Source organism: Alligator mississippiensis, chromosome 8, assembly GCF_030867095.1.
Source record: "Alligator mississippiensis isolate rAllMis1 chromosome 8, rAllMis1, whole genome shotgun sequence".
NCBI lineage: Eukaryota > Metazoa > Chordata > Crocodylia > Alligatoridae > Alligator > Alligator mississippiensis.
In genome coordinates, this window is record NC_081831.1 from 10,387,903 (window position 1) to 10,410,958 (window position 23,056).

The following is a 23,056-nucleotide window of genomic DNA, read 5'->3' on the forward strand; positions in this document are numbered from 1 at the left end:
CAGTTGTTGGCATGATGGGGTCTATATTTCATTTAAAACTCCCAGACAGCCTGCTTGTGTGATCACACTTAGCTTTTCAGTCTTGTGAACTTATCAGAGCCTGGAGAGAGAATACATATAACTGTATATTGTCTTAATGTAGATAGCTTGTGATCTGTATATTTAAACGTTGATGGGTTTTCAGGTAAGGATGAGGAAAAAAACATAAGAGATGGAACAGAGCTGTAGTGGTGTAGCTGTGATTCATCTTTTATTGGGTAAACTTTTGTTGGGAGCAATGCTAGACATGCTTTTGGGCACAAAGTGTCCTTCCTGGTGTCAGCAGATTCCAATCTGTCATCTAAATCAGAAATTTGATATTCCTTCCCTCCCCACTCCTTTAAGTGTGCCATGTGGTTCTGCAGTGTCTTTCTAATGTGACTGTAATATAAAAAGAAAGTCCTTTATTACTAGGAAACTTGGTTTGGTGTTTTGCTTCATTCTTCACCTCTTACTCCTGTTAATTAGTCTTCCTTTACCAGTAATTATTTTTTCTCTTTTTCTTTTGTTAAATGTATCCTTCTCCTTTTTTCTCATAAGTTATCCTAATATTTATTCTCAATTTTTTTTTCTTCTAGCTTCTGTTTTCTATATCTGGTTTTCAGATGCTGCTTTTTCCATCTCTTTCATTTTTTTTTTTTCCTCCCAACTTTGTTCTTGTCTTCTGTGAAATCAGAGCAGCAACAAAGTACACTCTTTTATGATGTATTATTTGTCCTGATGCTTTAGTCAGAAACAGGATGGTAGGTGTGAAAGGCTGAATTGCTCAATGAAATAGATCTGTGGACCCCAGCAGCTGTTTGCTTTCCTGGACTGCATGATGAGATATTAGGCAGAAAACATGGTAATAGGGCTAAGCATATTTCAGAGCCTGTTGGAATGGGTATAATTCAGGAAGGGTTCCTCCCTCTCCTCTGCTTTGTAAATGGATTCTCCTGTTTGTCATGGGTTCCGCCTTTAGTTATTCACGGAGGAAAATATTGTGCCAAATTATCTTTGTCTTACGATGCTGTGCAGTGTTTTCTCATAGCCCTTGATTCAAAAGTTTCATTCTGTATTTTTCAGCATCAAGAGACAGCCAGTCAAGTTCATCAAAACAGAAGAAAAAGGCTAAGTCGCAACAATACAAAGGACACAAGAAAAGTGGGTGACAAAATTAGTGCTTATATAATAATTTTTCTTGGTGTTAAAATTTGCGTAGTTACTCTCAAAAGTCCCTGCTCTGTTTCAAAATGTTACTTGTTTATATATGCTTAAAGGTGCAGTATGCCTTAAAAGGAGAATTTTTTATTGATTGAGAAACATCTATTTTTTTATAACGTGCAGTGTTTTTTAAAAAGTTGATATTGTTGTTAACGTCTTTGTAAATTATAAATAGACAAATAAGTTAAAATATTTTTATACTCTTAAAACACTTTTAGGTACAGCAGTCTGTAAAAGTATGAAGATATATATTAAGATGATCCTGAGCAAAATATTCAGATATCAGTTAACTAAATGTTGATTCTTTCCTTTTAATTATCTGTAACAAAGTTTTGGATTTTGAAAACCACATTCTTTTGAACTAGAAAGAAAACAAATACAGAAAAACTAGTTATCCTTCTTTTCAGTTCCTTTTTAAAACTAAAATTTGTTTCCCATGTTAAATTATATTGATTTTATTTTAATTGATTAGTTTGCCAATTAGAACACAACATAAATGCACATAAAACTTATTGGAAGCCTTTTATGAATAAACCCTGTTCTGTGGTTTTACTTACAAAGCTACTCAGTAGTGTTGCTAGAGCTAATTATTCTTGTCAGAATATAATACATTATTACACTTTTTTTAAAGAGAGACTATAAGTGAACTGCTGAAGTTCTTTCCCCATTAAAAATTTCTTCCCAGCATCCAATAGCTATTTTTCTTCAAAATGCAAAACAATTCAGTAACCGTTAACCCAGCTGATTTTAACTTCCATCTGTTTCTATGTCTGGTCAACCCAATGAACTGTTTTCTTTTTGCAACTAAAAGAGAGTAAGAGGCAGTTCAACACAGGGGTACTTTACCTTCCTCCGATTTCCCACCCTGGAGATCAGATGCAGGGTGCGCCTTCTCTGAGTAAAATCTCTGGATCCCTTGGAGGAAAAGCTGTGATGTGAATCTAAGACACTTTACAAATTATTAAATCTTGAAAGGGAGCCGCCTTTTGGAGTGGAGAGAAGCAACTGAACGACACACAATACACAGCAAATATATGTGTAGGAAGGAATACTCTGTACCAGGACCCAGGGAAAGTGCATGTACTTGCATACAAGCGCAGTGGAGTCTTTAGTATCCATACAAACCTGACAGTACCTTGATTTTTTTTTAAATGTTGTCTGAAAAGAGAGTTTATTCATCTACCATGTATGAATGACGAGCTTAATCGATCTCATTGAAATTGAAGGGTCTAGTTTACAACAATATAGCTGTTCTGAACCTCGTGCTTTGAAGGACTATTTTATTGCTTCTGTTTGCATTTTTGGGGATTTCTTTAGGAAAAGGTATAGAGAGGGAGGATTTTATCTTTGCTGGTATAATATCCTGACAATATAATTGACAAAAGCAACTGCAAAAAAGTCTAAATGCAGTGGTATCACCTAATCTTGGGGATACACTACCTGCTGGGCACTTGTGTTAGAAATTAAGACCCAAGGAGCTGTATGATAACCGTAACATTACACTTGGAGATGCAAGAACGAAAATTTGCAGACAGACTAGGCTTGATTATCTGACTGAAATACTTGGCTAAATTATTGAGCCTTTACTGCCATTAGAGTTGCCAGTGCACTGGTCATAGTCCTCAGTCCACTTAAGTGCAAAACTAATTAAATTTCAAATTTGGAGCGTCTTTACATAATCGTACTTCTTTCGGGGGTGGGGAAGTTTGATTCTTCTCTCCCCCATCCTTCCAACAAATTTTGAAGCATGCAGAATCTCTAAATCCAAGCTGTACTTTTTTGTAAATATGGGATGAGAAGACCCTACAGATTACAGCTTTGAAGCTGTTTGCAGTAGAAATAAGTCTCAGACAAAGTGAGCCTTGACATGCCCCTTCTCTCTTGCTTCCTCCTCCCCTCCAATTTCAGGCTAGTCAGGTCACTGCAGCAACTGTCCATTTAAATGCAGTTCTCTTGTCAACAGCACTATGAAATAAATTGGTTTTGAAAGAAGAAAAAAATTAGGCGCGCTTTCTAAAGACTAAGTAGAATTCACAGCCACTTGGCACGAGCAGAAGGACCTGCCTTGAATGGATATAGAAAGAAGGTTTAGCAACACAATAGGTAGGTACTTTTTAAAGTGCAGCTTTAACACAGCAGGGGAGAGGCGTCTTAGATGAGACCGTGGCACCTCGTGAACTCTGCTAAAATAAATCGGTTGCTACGGGTTGAAATCCGTTTCCTGTTCAACCTGAAGGTTTTGCCTCCAAAACAAATGTTGCATAAGTCAGAGGACAACAGTCTATAGAGAGACCCTAGTTTGTTTTCAGCAAATTCAGCCTGGTTCGGAATAGCTAGCAAACCTTCCTGTGTAAATTTTCGATTTAGATGTGCAAGTTCTTTCTTCGTTGAATGGAGAAGATAAGCTTTGCCAACTTAGTCTTATGGACATAAATTAAACTGACTGGAGCCACAGGAGCAGCTTGTGATAGAGAATGTCCTTTTAAGCTTTTGAGCCTTGTGTCCTAAAATTTCAAGATCCATAGGGAAAAATCTATACCTCAGAAGGGAGGTCTTTAAATAGCAGCACTTTAAATACCCAGTCTGCGAACAGAAGAACGTCAATGGAGAATGCCTGGAGAAAGCTCTAAGAGGCATTTCCCAAAGGCTAAGGACGTAGGGCTGTATGTGCTGGTGTTCTGTGATTTAAACTGTCCTTGGAGGATCCTGGGATTGACTGAACGAGGCTTGCTAGACAGAGGCACCATGACCTTTCTCATTTTTTCCTTTGTCTCATTCCCCATCCTGCATGTCTGTAAAGCTTGGAATCTGTTGCCTCGCACAACACAGACTCTGTCAGAAAAGGAGAGTTTCTTTACCTAGTGACGGCCTATGACCTAGTGAAGGGGATTGCAGTTCTTCTGTTATCATTAACCTGAAGTGGATTTGTGATGTGGGGGCAGGCAGTTTCTGATGAGTCTTTCTTTTCTGGGCTCTTGGCTAAAAACTTAGTGGAGAACAGAGGGTCCTTTCACTAGTGTGGGAATTGCAAAGAAGCGACTCTTACCTTTTCTGAGATGAAATATTAAGTCTCACTGAATGATCAAATTCTGGGGGCAGATGGTTCAAACATCCATTTCTGCTGCCATTCCAGCCTACCATCCACCATTCACTTTTTTACCTAGCGATCGAGTGATATTTTTACAGCTGTAACATCTGATGTGCTGCATGTGTAATTGTATGCGTGTGGAAAAGTGTGCACTAGTTCCAGTGCTCTTTTTCATCTTCAGTTCTCTCATCTTCTCATCCACCAGCGTTGAGTTGTGCTTTTTATTTACAGTACGGGAAATCAAGTTGGAGCCGATGCATCCTTTCATCAGGTAGATAGCTGATGGGTTTCTCACAGTTTTTGAATGGACAGGATGATGAATTGCTTCCATTTCTGATCTCTTTGATTTTGGTTGTAACGGCTCCCAAATAAGTAAAATGTTGCAAACGTCTGTTTCCAAACTTACCAGCTTTGTGCGTGCTCCGACGAATGTTTGAAGATGGTTGATTTCAGCATTGACTTGAAATGGATGGAATTCTGTGCTGCGTTTTAGTGACCAAAAGCTATATAGATAAAGACCGAAGTTATCCGTTTGCTTTGGTTTATAAATTGTGTGGTAGTTTACAGTAGTCTACTAGTACTGTTTTGCTTTTTATTAGCTTGTTTTGGTTTGGGATTTTTTGGCTAAACAACCGCTGAAGGGCTGATTTTAGTTTAGCTATTTCTTAAAGCTCTGGCCACGTAGATGACGTTCTGCTTAGTTGTGTAATTTTCTCTCTAAAGGACCAAACTGAGGCACCAGTCCTATAAAGCCGTGTTCACCTGGTCTCTAATTTGGAAAGATACTTATGTGCTGAAAGCTATACCTATGCATAAATAGTCCTATTAACTTCCAAGTTTTCTTGAAGTCTAGTCTTTTGTCAGATGTGGCTCCTTTTTCTAACTAAATGGGAAATAGCTAAGCATCTACAAACCTGGTTTTGATAACATATGGAAACAGAAATGGTAGACTGTCCCAGTGCTTAAAGACCTGATCCTGCCTGTGAGACCCTCAGAGATGCGGGGTTCGCCCACAACAGTAAATGTCAGCATCAGGGCCCTTATTTACAGGTGAAAACAAACTAAGAGTTATTTCTCAAGTTGCAATGCTCATTAACATTTGCACAGCACCATCAAAATGCTGGGTATCGTTCTAAATAATTAACATTTCATATCTATTATGAACTAGAAAAAAAAGTGGTTCTCCCTAGGCAGAATTGTTTCACCAAAAACCATCCTGTTACACTATTATAATCTACTCAAATAGATGCGCTTTGGAAATGGAGACCCGAGGGGTTTTGTGTGTGCGTGACCAGAGGATTGTACGTTGCCTATGAAATGCAACTGCTGTTGTAGCACTTTGGAGTGCACCCACTTCATTGGTCGGCTGCAAGATGGAGTAGGGCTGGCATGTTTCTTTGGTAACTTATTTGTAACCCTAACAAGTAATGTCTGGAATTCACTAATTAGAATCCTAGTTGTTAAGAAATGGAACCATTGACCTTTGCCATTTCAAGGCCTTGTTTTCCAGAAGCCAATGCTTGCTTGTGAAGCAGAAACATTTCTCAGCGACCAGTCTGAGTTGCATCATTCACTTTAACCCAAGCGTTTACTTTAGTCTGACTTGATGTTTAGAGAGGAAGATACCAGTTGGGAAGAAGCCTGTCAGTTTGTCAAGCCTACCCATGGCAGGTGGGGTGCGGAGGAGCTTCTCTGGTGATGACGAGTTGACTCCTCCTCCATATCGAACCCTTCCAGCCCAGACAGCCCCAGAGGCCTTCCAGCCTCCCAGGACTAGCCGAGAGTTCAGTCCCGGCCTCAAAACAGGTAACTAGCTGGCAACAGTCTCTCAGTTACTACCGAGGGAAATGCTGGACAGGGTGGGGGACAAAATGGCATACAAAATTCTGAGTCATTGACTTTTTTTCTTTCAAGTTAGAGGACTAGTCATTTCCACTGTTGCATCTCAGTCCACTCCCATGAATGGATCATCGGGGAGGAGTGCTTCCCGCAGTTTAGACCAACACGGTTGCAACCTACACTCCCACAGTTTAGGACTTCATGCCAGGGCACATCCATGGCCTCCAAGTTCCCGAGGCACAAAGACATACTATATTGGAGGTTTAAATAGCATTAACCTGTTAACTGAAGCCTACTGAATTGTAATACGAGGCTACAAATGCCCCGGTAATATTAGTGAGAGAACAGAGTGAATTATTTCTCATAGGTGAAGCATTGTATGCACCAGAGATGCATTTATGTTGCATATGGCACCTCTGTTTGGGGAACAAAAAAAAAAGTGCTCGAGTCTAAATTAGGTTTAAATTCTTGTATTCAGTGTTGGGTATGGAAAGAATACCTTGAAAGGGTTTGCCTTTTAAAAATAGACCTGGTTCTTTTCCCTCCTCTTTTTCCAAAGGCAGCAGATTGGTTTTGATTTAAACACTGGCAAGATGATTGTTCATCTTAATGGAAGATAAAAAAAAAAACTGTAAGAATTCATGTATTGGTAGTACTGAGCTGACATTAAAACACTGAGTCTTAGTTAAGAATGGTTTGTATAAAATAAGCCTACATGGCTGAAGCTGGAGATAATGCAAGCTCTGTTAGATCCTCTTAGACGTTTCCTTGCAATACAGAATAATGGGATGTAGCCAACACTCAGATTTATTCTTGACACCCAATACGGTATAGTTAGACCAGGGCTGGTCAGCCTGCAGCATGGGTGTCACAAGTGGCATGGGCAGCCTCTTTGCATAGCACGCAGCAGATGAGGGAGGGGACGGGCAGCAAAGGGGCAGGTAGGGCAGGAAACAGCAAAGCAGCAAATTGGGTGGGGAGCACAGGAGAAGGAAGCAGAACAGGCAGTGGAAGGGGATTGAAGTAGTGCTTGGAGAGGGTGCAAGGCTAATTTGCAGCATACCTGCCCAAAAGGTTGGCCCCCACTGAATTGGACTATCCTTCACACTACCTTTCTGTTTAGCACTCTCCCGGCTGGACACTAGTTCTAGTATTCTGGGACTTGGTGAACAACAGTTCCCTGTTCACGTGGTCCATACCCTTCATGACTCTATCATATCCCCCCTCAGCCTTCTCCTTTTCAAACTGGAAAGTCCTAGCCTTTTTGTCTTTCCTGGTAGGGCCACTGCTCCAGGCCCCTGATCATTTTGGTTGCCCTTCTCTGTATCTTTTATAATGTTATGACATCCTTCTTAATATGTGTAGACCAGAACTGCACATAGTATTCCAGATGTGGCCACACCATGGATTTGTATAGTGACATGCTGATGTTCTACATTTTGTGTTAAGTTCTTAATGATGGCTAGCATTTTACTGGCTTTTTTTGTCACCGCTGCACACTAAGCTGATGTTTTTTGAAGAACTAGCTACAATGACTCTAAGGTCCCTTTCCTGAGTCATAACAGCTAGTTCAGAAACTAGTTTAGGAGGAAGCTTGTCCTCCTAAGTTTTTTCTTTGGTACGAGAAGATTGTAGCACTATTCCTTTTCTTGTTCTCTCTGGGGCACTGCCTGAGCACCAATTTTCTTGCTATTACCATTTGTAGAAGTTGGACCTTGGAGACCGTGTGGCCACCAGCACCAGTACTGACGCCTGACAGAGTCCCCAGTAGGTTGAGCAGATACTTCCCTGGTAGTTGAATAGACAAACTGCTTTTGTAAACCTTCCAAAAAATAACACTTTTTTCCACTAGAAATAGAGTTAAATAAAACAACCAAAACACTTGCACATGTTCCCCTGCCTCTGTGTCCTCACTCTGGAGTGTTTTGAGGCTTGAGATCAGAGTCTTTTCAGAGGTCCATGAGATGAAGAAGCCACATGCAGTAGAGGAGATCCTGAAGTATGTCTTTTCTGTGCGACCAGTTTCCTTCCCCTTTGTCTGGTCCTTGCAGTTCTTTCCTACCTCACTTCCCTTTCCCCTTCCAAGTCTTTGTGCTCTGTCCTTTAAGTCCCAACGTTATATGACTTGGTTACAAAAATCCCAGTTGTTCTTTTGTTTGGAGATGTGTTATTCTCCAAACTCTAGTCTGTTGCTGAAAGGTTAGAGAAAACTGGCTTTATCTAGATGGAGACAGCTTGTTGTCCCAGCATGCTTTCAGGTTGGGATGTGATTCCTCTACTGTCCTTGGCCAGAACGAAAATTGTCTGAGCCCCTGATGACGTATGGCTGGCTTTAAATTTATAGAGGTATTCAGTGATGTATCAAATTCACAGAGCAGCAAGAATTCATAAGCAGTTTTTTCAAATCTGTCAGCTAGCTAGGGCTAATTCAACTCCAGCAAACCTGCTGCTATCTGAGTAACATGGCTGTGGATGCTGATGAGCTGAAATAACGTTCTGACTAGCAGTTTTCTCCCCAGAATGTTGGGGTCGCAGCTGTGTCCAGGGCTAGTTCGTATGAGGTCTACAAAGTACCCTCAGCGCCCCACTATTTTAATGAGAACAGAAGACGTTCATCACCATGTAGAGGTGCTTGGCAACTCAGAGGATTGGGCCCTCATTTTCCAAAGATCATGTTGTGGACAAACATGCATCATGCTCTTAATAGTCACTTTCTATCAGAAAAGCAAAATTAGGATCTTTAAATAATTCCACTTCTCTCATGCCAGTGCCTGTACAGTTGCAAATTTCAATAGCACTTTGGTTTCCTACCGTTAGAGCTGCTACTGCTCTGTGGCACAATCCTGCCGGCTGTTTTACTTGCCATGTGTATTTTAAACTTTCGGAGTTGTGACTGACCTGGCTTTTCAGCACTGGAATAATTAGATAGCTCCACTTGGACACTTCTGAAACCAGTCTCATTTTCTCTACAGCTTCAGTTGCCCATCAAGCCTGGTTTTTGTTTGTGCTTTTTCTTGGGCTGGGGAGTTCAGCACGTAACACTGGTATAAGGAGAATCGGTGTTTGTCTTCCACGTTTTCTGTAAGGACAAAGTACTGGGAGAGAAATGTCCAAGTAGCTTAGTCGGTTCATAACAGCGAAGCATCTGGCGTGGATGTCCGTGCCCTCCGACTCCTCCAGAGGACCCTGGGTACAGCTGGTGGGTTACCTAAATGGCTTCCTACGAAGGCACGATAGCTAATTCCCTTCTTTTGCTTGTGTTTCTAATGCATAATACATTCTGTAGGTGAAGCCGATGGCCTGAGCTTTTCTTAAGGACACTTGCAATTAAGAGCTTGATCTTGGGGGCTGAAGGGGAAAATGAAGTGGTTTTAAATATTTTGCTCTAAACATTTGAGTTCTAATTGACACAGCCTGTGACAAAAGATGATGACTGTTCCCTCACAATAACGCTTGAAGTATTTGGTAAGCCCACATGCATTATGGAAACAGAATGACGGATTTCAGATTCTGCTCCTTACCACTGGGTAATAAAACAGCATCTTGCCATTTATTATTGTTGATTTATTATGGAGACGGTACTTTAAGGATGCGGGGTCCTCCACAAGCTATGAAAAGGCAGGGCACTTGCTCTCAAGTCAGACGTGATCTGAGAAGAAAGAGAGAGATAAATGAGTAATGGCTTTAGGTCAAACTAAAGAGGGAGGAGGTATTCATTAAATAAGGTTACTTGACTCTGCTATTTTAGCCGTTCTTAATATCTTAAGCTTTAAATTGCATCTCTGTTTAGCACAAGAGTAATTACCATAGAAGACCACAATAGAAGAATGATGAAGTGGCTTGTAAGTTTTACAGCAGGACTGCAAATAGCAAGAAGTTGTGGATTTAATTTTTAGGTATCACCACATAATTTTCCTGCATTTCAAAGCACATTAATATGAATACAACCTCGGTATCCAGTAATTAAAAGCTTTAAATCCTTTTTCTCATTCATTTGGTCATCCAGTAGCCATTAGTTTGATATAATTAACCTTTTAATGTGGATACTGCACCTTTAATGAAAATTTTGCCATATTTTCTTTTGACTGTTTCTGCTTTTCATATCTTCTCACATTTTGATAATTATCATCTTGTTTTCTTTTGTAATCATACTGAGAAGTTAATTGTGACATGTTTTGTACTGCTCTCCATGTTATCATTCTTTGTCTTTAAATCCCATTTTTGTTTTATTCCTATAAAAGAAGGAAGATAGAAGATAAAAACTACAGGAGAGATGTTTTGCTTGAACCACAGTTGCCCTTTTTGGGTTGCAGAAATTTGAATTTAAAGCTTTCTATTTTAAAAATAGGTCTTCTTGCCTCAATTACAAACAAGGCCATGAAAGTGATTTGATTGATTGAATGAAGTCACCTGTGATTTGTAGGCTGTATATGTTTTATATTCATGCTCTGTTTGACTTGGCTAGGCCCTAAGGCATGACATTTGAGTTTTGCAATTAGTAATGCAAGTAAAGGAACCTTTTTTTCCGTGTGTGCGCTACATATACATGCACCTTCAAAATTTGAAGTTAGCCATCTCTCTATTTGGAAGCCTTAAAGGGAAGCTACCCAACTGTCTTGCTGTTCACAAGATAAGCTTTATTCCCATGGGCCCAAACTGTGAGTTATGCCTTCAGATGGTGGTTTCAAATGAAGTCTGCATTTCTCAGTCTGTTCCTAAAAACAGCCATCTTGCTAAAAAATTGACAAATGATTGTGCCAGGGACAGAGCATGTGAGGAGAACTGGACTGCTCTTCCCCTTTTGACAGCCCATGTTCTCTTGCTGCATAAATGGTGAACACCAGACTCTGTTCTTGAAGATGAATGCAGCTTCGTTCAAGAGAGTTGGAAAGCTGTGTACGTATTCCCAGGCAGAGTGCAACCATTCACATTTGTATTTGAAAACTGAGGCCACGTTCTTGCAGCTAGACCTGCTCATAGCCATGTCTCCATGCTATTGAAGCTCCTGGTGGGCTTTAATGTAACACATCCTGCTTATGGGATGCACTCGACAACCTGTTGTCCTGAACATGCAGAATTTACGGAGTACAGAGTTCAGGATAGAGATTGTCACTTATCTATCAGTCCAGTACCTAATGTGACTGGGACTTAGTCTAACTGCCTTCTGCTTACCACCAAGAATATAAATAGGAATCAGACCAACCATTTGCCTCATGCCCATAGTGATCTTTCAGATCGCACTACTTCATTCCCATGAAACCTGCTGGCCGAAAAGCTCAGCAGTATTTCTTCTCTAAAATAAGCTGAAAGGAAACAAAACTAGAAAAATCTGTGGCCATTGACTTTCCGAGAAGTCTTGTCGTACCTTCATCCTACAGAGTGCGTCATGTCCTGACGGGGCATAGAGGCAGTTTTTATAAGCCGAAGGCTCAGAAAGAGAATGCGAAGTGCCAACAGCCGGAGACCTTCAATAGCCAAACCATGCCTGCACTTTACCAAGTTAAGTGGTCGGAGTGTAGCTGGCTAGAAATAGTCTGTTCCCTAAACCAGTCAAAATATGCCAGGTCTGCTATGGTACACGGGGACACTTTTACTCTCTGAGCACAGCATTCATCAGAGAAAAATGTTAGATTGCAATCAGTCCTTTTGCTAGAAATAATTTTTATTAGTAAGCTACTAGAATTAGAAAGGCTTTTTTTGATTGGCCTAATAGTATTGCGTCCTGTGTTCACAAAGAGACCACCTTTCCATTATGTCCTGTATTTAACCATTATTTTTAGGAAAGTGAGACTTAATTTAAAATTTCTTAAAATACCTCTCCTTGTTTTGTACCAGTCCCTTCCTTATGCTAAGGTGGCTGTTTTATCAGACTGCAAAGAAAGGCAGACTTTGGAAAGAAAAAAGATTTTAATTCAATTCTGTTAGAACGTAGATGGCTGTGCCACGCAACATGAATGATTAGGAATTCACTAATTTTAGCATATCTTACCAGCTGGCCATTATAGACAGATTAATTTTAATATAAACTCAGGCCTGCTGTTTTTATTGTCCAATAGTTATTCTTCTAAGCCATGGTTAATCTGTTTATGGTTTCAATCACGGTCTTAACCAGAGGTGTTAACATGGAATTCTTGAAGCAAAAATGAATTTGGGGGAAGCAGAGGACTCTTACAGCAGAGTTTCTCTAACATTTCAAGTGCAGTTTCTTTTTGTCAGAAAAGTCAATGGCATGTTCTTTGTGGGAGTGTTGGAGGAAGATTGTCAAAGTACAGGACATGAAATAAGAAAATCTGGGGTCTGTTTCCTGTGCCTTAGACCTCCCCTGGGCACTCTTAGCCTTTCCCCACCTATTTTTCCTATCTGTGAAATGGGTCTAATACCTACCTGCCTCACAAGGTGAGCTCATAATTCATTAATACCTCTGAGAAAGGTACATTTAGGTCTTTGCTAGGAGGGCACTATAGAAATGGATTGTAAATTTGTGATCTAAGTGTTTGCTTGCTTTACTGCTAGCACCACCGAGATAATCCAGTTATGGAAGAGTAAGCAGCAGCTTGTCAGCTAAGTTCTGATTATGCCGTTTATCTTACTGGGAGAGCTGTGAAAGGTAGATCACAACTTGGCCAGGGCAGTTTATTTGGTACATTTTCCCCAGAGCCTAAGTCACTGGGAAGAAAGTTAGCGTGGAAGCCAACAGTCCTTTTTCTGTTTATAACTGCACTTTTTAAATCTACAAACCTAGAACAATGTATTTTATTGAACAGGTATAAACATTTAGAATTTGCGGGGCAAAACTTATCTACATTTTAGCAACCCAAACTTCACTGTATTAACCAATAAACTGAGCAGGGACACTTGCCTGCTTACTTAAAAACACAAATTTTATGTAGCAGGGAGAAAATCACATCAGTACATTTTTAGCTAAATTAATAGGAAATCTGTACAGTTACTTTAAACCTTTACAAGCCTTTAACTTTCACTTTTATTTTTAGTGACTTCACTGCAGCTGAAGGAAGAGTTACTAGACGGCGAGGAATATAGTTTTCTTCAAGGAGCATCTGATCAGGAAAGCAATGGGTCTGCCAGTTACTACATCAAACAGGAACCTTAAGGCAGCTCAGAAATGTGAGGGGCAGGGTGTTGGTGATAGAGGAAGAAGAGCCTTTCTACAAGACTGACTGATTTTGTTCCCACTTTGATGGTACAGTTGCACAGCTGTACTTGGGGCACTTTGCTAACTGTAGATGAGACTCAGTTCAGAATTTTTTGGAAGGGCAAGGAAACTATTTTAGTGAAAAAAAGATTTTTTCAATTTATTAAAAATGAAAATGGACTTTTTTGTGTTGTATTTGAAGCTTTTGAAAGAATTTTGTAATATTTTCAAGTTCAGATTTATTGTGCATTGTTAACAAGAACTGAAATTCTAATTTTTGGTAAGACTAAAGTTTAATTAGCAGGATTGCAGGAAGCTGTTGGAGGAGAATAGAGTGGCAAATACAAATGAACTGTCGTTATGAATGAACCTTCTTGGTACAAGTTGGGAGATGTTAGGCTCTCGTGAACTGCACCAAGTCACACCTCTGTTTTTTAATTGTGAAATATGGAAGTGAAGCCCTGGCTCGGAGGGCAAAAATAGCATGCAAATGACTTGGGGAGGCCAGTCCTGTCGCACCATGCTCCTGTAAGCAGGCCCAATATCAGTGGGACAGTCACATAAGGGAGATTTTAAACTTTTCATGGTGGTTTTTAATTACATAAAGTAAATAAGGTTTATTAAGTAAGTCTTTTAAATAATATTATTCGGGACCTGATTCAGTGTCCTTTGACATCAGTGAAAATATCTTTATTGACTGCAGTGGGCATTGGGCTGGGACTAATGCATCTTTTAGCCATACATGAATGTCTCTTCGCTTTGGGATGCTCAAGCACATGTTTACAGAGCCTTAAGCTAAACTGGAACTTTACAGCAGAGTCTCTAATTGATCAAATTTGACAAGACCACATGTTTTAAACTAGTGCGATTGAGATGGAGAATAACTCAGGACCATTCTCTAGTTAAGCCTGTATGGAAAAGAGGAAAAACTCTGAGGACCTTTTCTTTATTTCTGTCCCCCAGAAAAACCTTGACACTTCCTTTTGATCTTGCTCAGCATCCAAGTATGCTGGCACCAGCAAAAGAGATGTTTCCTTTCAGCTAGAAAAATATATAGTAGAAAGGCAAATTTTTACTCCGAGGTCTTCGGGTGCTGTAATGCTTTGCTTTCCCTATACAAGTCGGAGAGTTCAGTTTCAAGGCAAGTATTTTGCCTTTTTTGTAAATTGGATTCATTTGGTTCTAGATGGAATTCTGGGATCTTTTCAGTCTCACTTTAGGCATCCCATTGCTCCAGACATCTTAACTAGAAATTTCTAAATAAAAAAACCTTGCAAAATATAGGGAGTAGCAGCAGAATATAAGGGACTTTTAATAGGAGCTGAATGATCTGGTTCTTCCTCTCTCCTTCCCCCCCCCCATTTTAAATGATTTTGGATTTTGGCAGGTGGCCTCATTCTTGGAGTGGACTAGCAAACTGATTTTCCAACCCTGCAGAGTTGTGACTGGAAAAATGTGCACGAACTTTAGCTTTTACCACTAAGGTTCATTAACTAAACTCTCAGGAATTAACTACATATGTTCTATAAGTGCTTCTGGGTCTTAGCAGGTCCCCTTCAGACCAGTACCATGAGCATACGACTCTTGACCATAAGGTATGGGCTTGGAAGGAATTAATCAGAAATGATTAGCTTCTGTGGTCTATCAGCCTAAGAAACACTTTAAGGATATCAACCCACAGAGCCCCAGGAGACCATTTTTGGTATATTCTTGTTTGAACTTTTAAAAAGAAATGCATAGAAAGTTGAAAACCAGCAATTTGATTATTTTCTAAAATATGGCTCTAACTTTGGGTACATAGCATTGGTAATATGCACAGGTTTACCTCATTCTATGCAAGAGGGGTTAATGATGTAAAGTTTTGTATTTACTACTGGAAGTAAAATTTGTCCTGTATAGTGTAGAAATGTCTCAAATTTTTTTCTTCTTCCCTCCCCTAGGCAAATTTTTGTAATGCTTGACCCCTTTTTGACAACTGTTTCTTCTCTCAGTTTGTTATTGGGCATCTACTATCTGTGAACGTAGGGGGCAAAGACATTTTAGCTCTCTAAAATACCTACATTTAAAATCTAGACTCTGTCAAGGTTGACTGGCCTCTGTGTACCCCCCTCCCCCCACCCCCGAAAAGCTGAACCTTCCAAAGCAAGGGCTGCAATATAGGCTATGGATAGATTTAACTTAAAGCCATTCCAAAAGGGAGGGGAAGCTTGCTGCTTGGGAGCAACTAGTATACGTGGTTTTAATCCACAGTAATCCTAAACCTGTTTTGTTCAAACCTGTTTAAAGTTTGAGCAGTGTAGTCCACCTAAATGGTGCAAGTGTGGATAGAAGTAACTGTTATAGCAACAGTTTGTGCCGGTGCCATTCAGAGTATATCTGTTAAATCTATCCATGCCCATAGCTGACGATCCAAGCTCAGGAAAAGGGGAAGAAGCAAGCCCAGGATTCTGGATTTACAAGTCAGTGTAATATGGGTAGTTCAGTGTGTTTCAAGTGTGCGTCTGCTTTCCCTGTGACTTATCACAAAGTCCAGTTCTGCCAGCTTTCAGACCGATCGAGTAGTACACCTACATCAATGGAATTAGTTGCCTGTTTTATAGAAATGCTGAGCATCATTAAGGCTGAAAAAATCAGAGCGCGGTAGATATATCTAGCTTCATAAGGCCCCTTCGCATATAAAGTAGTACTTACTGACAAACGTAGCTTCATTGATTTTTGGGGAAACACTATTGCATTAATGTTCTTTACTGTGAAAAGGAGTGGGCCTATAGCAAGCAAGTAAATACCACGAGAGCAAGAAATCCAGAGTCCTGGGCCTACCTTGAGAATGCGGATTCTCAAGGATATTTATTAGTAACCCTACTGTGACTGGATTCAGATTGCAGGTTTTGGGAGGAATATTAATCTTTTAGTAAAATGCATTTCTGGGGGAGAGGACAAGGTGCATATGCCATGTCTGGGGTCTGTCGACATGTACAGTGTTCTGTAACCCTGGGTATTTGAAAACTAAACACTATTGCCTATGAGCTGAATTCCACCAACGGATACATGGGAGTGACTTTCATGGGAACTGTAGATGGGTATTTGAGGGTGGAATTTCACTCGATTCTGAATCCAAAGTATACCTAAATCCTTCACCTGTCAAGTACAGTGAAACCTGTCCTACACAAACTGCATGAGAAGCCAGCTAAAATTGCTTAGGTTTATTTCAGTAAAACCCTGAGCAAAATTGTATTAGTTATCTTACTTGGAGGAGGGTCTTTAAAGTGGTCTCTTAAAACAGTGGGTTACCTGTTAGCCCTGATATCCTTAGTATAGGCTTCACTGTATTTGTATTAGCCTTAATGGACATGGTTCTAAGCATTTTCTTCCTTCGTTTTACTCCGAACCATGTTACTTGGCTAAAAGAAGGATGAGATGTTTGGTCTTAAATCTCTGCTGGCAGCCAGTCATTGCTGTATTTGGCATAGCAGGTTTTTATAACCAAGGGGCAGTGCAAGCCATATAGCTTGCTTTGAAACTGCCCCTTCTTTTATGGCTCAAAATTTTACTGCTGACCTTGATCTTATATTATTTTAAATGCAACTCTTTAACCTTTTCTTTGCTCTGTCGGAGGAAAGCTAGAGCAGTTATCAACTTCTTGTTCTACGGATACTAACACGGGTTTCAGTGTTTGTTTGTTTGTTTTTATTATTATTATTGTTTTATGTGATGTGAATACCCTCTCCCATCAATATTTGTACTATGGTGCTAATATATTTGGTAACAATCCTTTATTGGGAAGGGATTAAAAAACTGTGATTTAAAATGAATTTTTCTTCCTTTTAATTTTCATATTTAAAAAAAAAAAAAAAGCCACAGCCATTTATACAAAAAAGAGCATCAGCTTTTGCCCCTGGGAAAATATATTGGGGCGGGAATCAAGATAAAAAGAATAGGGTTTTTACATCATTTCTGTATGTATTTGATATATAGATCAATATCTGTACAAATTTAATCTTTTATTTTCTTGGTAATTTGTGTGGTCAATGAGAGAGAGTATTTAAAACTTTCTCATGAAATGTACATAACTAAGTGAAAAATGCTTTTGGAGAAATTAATGTTACTTTCATTTTTACCAGACTGCAGATTTTCAGCATGGATGTGAAAAGCATTAAAATTATAACTTTGTGTACAAGATGAAAATAATTCACTAAATTTGCCTTTTTTTACACAAAATAAAAATGTTAAAGTAATACAGTGTGGATAGTGACTTTTTGTTTTTGTTCTCCAGGTATATATTTAAACACATGGTGGCTTCTGTTACCTGTCAGCTCTGTCTTCCTGAGGGAGGCTGGCACCCAGTTTGCTGGACTTACAATGGACTTTTTCTTCCCCCCACACTTCACACCCACACACACACACACACACACACACACACACACACACACACCCACCCCCCACCCCCCTCATCTACCCAGAACTAAGCAGAAGAAAAGTTCAATAGGCATCTCGGGCCGTACGTTCCCTGGTCCCAGTATGGGAGGCCTATTTAAACTTGATTGACTAAAACTCGGTTGCCGGGTTAGGGAATGCTGAGGCAAGAGACCAAGTCAGAGTGGGCACAGGCAACATTTGAACAATGGTTAAGGGGTCATCATAACGTCCAGCCCGTTGGAGCCCTGACCACAAATGCTGTCATACTTTTCCCGGGACGACTGGTGGAAGTCCTCCCCACAAAGTTTATGAACACTCCAAGTAATCCATCCCTTTTAAGTAAGATCTGGAAGTCATGCTAAACTGAGGCTTATTCACAACAGGTAAAATACCCTGATGCTGCAAGCATAGCTAGGCCATCTGAAAAGAAACAATGTGGTATCCCATCCAGCATATCTTCTATTCATAAGAATTTCAAGCTAGCTCCTAAGTGTCTGGTTACTTCTTAAAACCTTGTTTTTCCTGGTTGTTAATCAGTTTCTTGAGATGTTCCAAACCAGATAACCCCTTGTCACTAGAAAAAATAATTATTTACACAATTAAAAGAATGCTTTGAAGAGGCTGGACTAAGGGTATAAAAAGCTGAAAAAGCAGCAAACAGTGTGCTTCAAGAGAGGAATCGCTCTGACACCCGCTGCTGTTCTCGAGAAGCTGGAAGAAACAGGTCATCTCTTTGCATCGTCTGTTTAACCTTCAACGATCGTGCTAATCTTTACACGTCAGCAAACAACCCGAGTGCATTGGAATGGTGAAATCTCAGCTCTCACTTTCTCTCTTTTTTTTTTTTTTCTGTAGGCATAGATTTCTGAACCTGAATTTTATTAGTTAAGCTTAAGCTAGGTTTCCCCGAATACTCAATGAAACCAAGGTAATACTGTAATTGTTTCTGTTTGTTTTCCCTTGCATGGCTATTACTACTAGTACCATTATAAATTTCATATACTTAGCAATAAATAACTTTTATAGTCAAACTGGTGTTAACTGGGTGTATTTTTCCTTCTCTACTTCTCCTTCCCCACTTGCTCTGCAGCAACGCTTCTTTTACCTAAGCCAAAGATCCCTACGAAGCCCTGTGAAATCCAGAAATACTGTGGGGTCTGCTCATCAAGAGGCTACCACTACTGGGACAGTTAGGGCAAAAGATTGGGACATGCTGAATTTGAGACACATAAGGGGATCAGCTTGTATAGGCTGAATGACCCGGTTTGGCTCAGATGTGCCCTTACGAATTGAATGCTGGCCCATGATGGTGTCAGCTGGACACCCAGCCGGATTCAGAGGTATTCTCTTTACCTGTGTGCTTGTGTCTGACTGCATTTTATTGTTACCTTAATGAACTGATTCCTGGCATATGAGGGTGTCAGCCTGTCCATGCTGATCAACCCAGCCAGGTCAGGCGTGTCACATTAATCTGTGTGCGCGTGTATTTGACTGATTTGGTGGCTGGAGAAACCCACCCCCATTGAAACTCAGTTCTGCAAGATGGCTCCATTGCGGGTGAGGACGTGCATAAGGGAGAGATACAGCTCTGTATAGAAACACAAGCAGCACATTGATAGAATTACAAAGACCCTAAAAATGTATCCCTAATAAATGAGCACACCCCAAAGTGATAGGCAAATCTGGTAACACTTCTTTGTTTCACCAATTACCTGAACCAAAAAAGGGATTCAGTTCATCAAATCAGAACAGTGATCTACACAACTACAGGCCTGTTAGTCTGAATTCAATATAGTCTGCAAGGTTTTAGAACAAGTTTTGAAGGAAAGAATAAGAATATGAAGATAAACAGAAAATGGGATAAGTATAATGAACAGTTACCAAAGGTAAATCATGAGAGAGAGAGAGATCATATTAATCTCAGGCAAGATAACTGGTTTTACATTATTTTTTGTGCACAAGGAAGTGTGGTTGATATAATCTGTCTGAACTTTAGTAAGAGGCAAGGATTTCTTAGGGTGATATCTTTTATTGGACCAACTACATAGCTGGGATAGTTAGACAATCTTTTCAATTTATTTAGCTAATGCAAAGCCAAGCAATAGCCTCCTTGTTAGCTGAGTTCAAAGTTATTAAGCCACCTCTTAACTCGTAGAGGGGACACTCCTCAGTATTGTGCAGCATTGTTTGTATCTCCACAAGTGCATGATGGGTTAGCACTGAGGCCCCCAGCAAAGGTTGGCTGTGGGGGTGCCTTGGCCTGTCCTGAACCTGTTTAGCAGGGACCACTCTTGCCATGATAGTTCAAAGCCAGCAGGTTGATGAGTGGGGTTTATCACAAGGAACTTGTTTGTGACTTTCTTTGGTTTAGGAGGCATCTGCAGACAGATCCTGGTCAGGGAGGTTGTTCCATAAGGGAAGCTGCGAAGGAAGGCAGGCCTTGAGTAGATTAAACAGGTCGTCGTAGAGTGGTAGGTAAGGTGCAGCAAATGGTTTCAACCAACTTTTGGGTCGTTATCAGTCAATAAGTGTGGGGGAGTGATATTTGCAAGGACAGGAAGCCAAGGGAGAGAAGTTGAGCAGAGGGGTCCAGTTATACACGTGGTTGCATTCAGCTGAATGTCGACAAGATATGCGTGCGGTGACTTTTGCCAGGCAAGTGCACAATACTCTGCTGTTGAGTATGATGGGGCAAGAGCTGAGGTCCAGTGCTGTGGCTGCAGCTCCCCACATCAATCCAGCAAGCTTGGCTAGCAACTTGTTCCAGGATTTGACCTTTGCTGTTTAGATATTCCCAGAAAGTCAGGGTTCTATCTAAAGACACTCTCAAGTATGTTGGGCATGGATCATGCTTTAGTCTCTGAACGCCCATATAGATGTTAAGTTCTTTTTTGGTACTGGAATTGTGGAGATGGAATACACTGGATATGGTTTTGGCAGGACTCAGTGTGGTGGTTTTCCAACGCAAAACATTGTCTAATTCTATCTCAGCTAAACAATTCTAGCTATATTGTTCCAGTAAAGATAGCCAAAGATTTTTTAGCATGGTTTCTCAATAAAAACGTATGCAAAGAAGTAGGACTTTGGATGAACTTGAGGGCTAGATTACCAAAAATGGGATGACATGTAATAATACAAAGAGGGAGATTATATTCTAAGTCTATGACAAGGATTCCTCCTATAAACTGAGACTCCCTAATCAGAAGCGACAGAGGAAGAGAAGAACTGAACTGAACTAACCAGTCGCAGAATGACTGAGTCACCAACGTGATAGGTCCTAATAAAGGAAAGTGAAATACTTGACAATTCATTTCTAGTCATGTTAGAGAAGTATTAATGTCATTAAACTAAATATTATGCCATTAAAATATAATACCTTGTACAAACCTGATGCAAACTAATGCTCAAGAAAGATGAATTCAGACTGAAACAGTTGTAGAGAGAGCTAGTAGGATGATCAGGGGAATGGAAAGCCTGTCACATGAGGGAGATAATAGCTTGCTTTTAGCCACTAGCCCCTCACATGGAACAGAGGAAACATGATTGTTTTTTACAAATGCATTTAGGGTAAATGTCAGAGAGGAAAAGGCTATTTCAGTTGAAACAATATTGGCACAGAAAAATCCAACAGCATATGAACTATAAAGAACAAAATAAAGTTGTTAAATGAACTGTAACTATTTAGTTTCTGGTAACTCCAGCACTGGTAACTTGGTTTCCAGTACCCCAGTCCATTTATTCTTCTGGTTAAGTATTTATCTGGCATACACACTTGATAGTCATACTTGAATAAAGGTTAATTATGTCCAGGAGGAAGAACCAGCCAGTTGTAAACCCAGCAAAAACAAGGCAAGGCACTTCACAGTAAGGTAAACTAATTTCAAATTCCTACTACTCCCTGGAGTTACAATTGCTTAGTTAATCTCCTGTACGTATCATTATACCAGAATAAGCAGCTCCTCTATTAGTTACTGAGTTTAAAAAAACAAACAAACCAAAAAAACAAAGCCTGTCTTAAAAGTATGTTTGTATAGCACTTGCGTGTGGAAAATGCCCTAGCATGTACCCTATCTATTCTACAATCCTGTGGGATTCATAAATCTTCTGATTAGTTTGTTTTCAATGAAGCAATTTTTTCCTCTGCTGGTTGTGAAGGGGGAGGTAAAGCAGAATGAACAGAACCCTAGCCAGTGCAGCACTGTGACAGTGTATCTGGTGGGAAACAGCATCTGGGAGGATAGCTCAAGTAAGCTGTTTTTAAGTGCCACCATCTGGATAGTTTGAATGCCTAAGGGATGGCACTTTTATCAGAGCAGTATTTGGGAACTAAATTGGGCATGAAAGTTATTCTACTCCCCAACTGCAGTTCAAGAAGCCATACAGTAAGCAACTGAAATGACTTAAGCTCAATTTAGTTGCCTGGCTGTTTCCTCCTCCTCCTCCCACTATAAAAAACAGGAAGATTGTTCAAGTTTAGGAGGTCTTGTCTTTCATTCCTTGCACAAGATCAGATGAGTGCTGGACTGGCATTCAGCCACTAAGCTGCTTTGACAAGTCACTTGTCTCTGTGCACTATTTTCTCTTTAAAAAAACCTTCTTAAATTAGATATCTAGGTTGTAGCCATATTGGTCTAGAGGCAAAAGGAATCAGAACTTAGTGTAGAGGTGATACCTTTTATTAGACCAGCTAGATTTCTGGGAAAAAAACCCCCAAAACTCCCTTTAATTGCAATTGTTCAGGCACAAGCACCTTTCTTCAGGAATTGGAGAAAAGATTGTAAAAAAGTTCTCCTGGGTAGATTTTAAATCATATTTAAGCATTCTGTTGCATTCACCTGTCCCTTTGTCTGAGAGAACACTTAAAAGTGCTACAAGGAAACTTCCAACCTATATAAACACCCTAAAAAGTCTGCTGTTCCCTCCACTCTGTACTTGTTTACCTTGTTTTCAGAGTATTTGAAAAATCTTCATGTACAACTGGCAAGTTCTAGCCCGGTGCTTTCTGCTGCTTGTTTCATACGGGATGTCTGTCAAGCAAGGCCACCACCCTCTTCATGTCAGTTGTGTTTTATACAAGTGGTGTGAGTGCTTGAGCCAGTTTTGAGCATGTCAGAATTAGTTTTTGCTCAAGAGCAAGCAGCACGCTTACGCAAAATGAATTTCTTTGATAGTCAGCAACTAAAAGTTAGTAAGCCAGGGAGTTTACCTGCTTTTCTACTCATAGCAGCCTACATCAACAAATATTCCTAATGTTGCATACTCGAGCAAATTTCTACTTTATACATCCATTAGCATATAGGGAAAGACACCACAAAGAA

At 40.0% G+C, this 23,056-nt stretch overlaps 1 protein-coding gene across 6 annotated transcripts in view; it reads left to right on the forward strand.

Annotated features, from left to right (window-relative positions):
* The window catches only part of MBTD1 (mbt domain containing 1), a 47,207-nt gene extending 29,650 nt beyond the window's left edge, over positions 1–17,557 (forward strand). For 5 of the 6 annotated variants that reach the window (XM_019494372.2, XM_014601946.3, XM_014601947.3 and 2 more), the window contains exons 15-16: positions 1,105–1,182; positions 13,162–17,557. In XM_019494372.2, coding sequence (XP_019349917.1) covers positions 1,105–1,182; positions 13,162–13,280 — 197 coding nt within the window. In that variant the 3' untranslated portion in view covers positions 13,281–17,557. Of the gene's footprint in view, positions 1–1,104; positions 1,183–11,547 lie in introns of all 6 variants that reach the window. The other variant, XM_014601948.3, reaches the window with a different exon arrangement.
* The last annotated feature ends 5,499 nt before the right edge of the window (positions 17,558–23,056 follow it).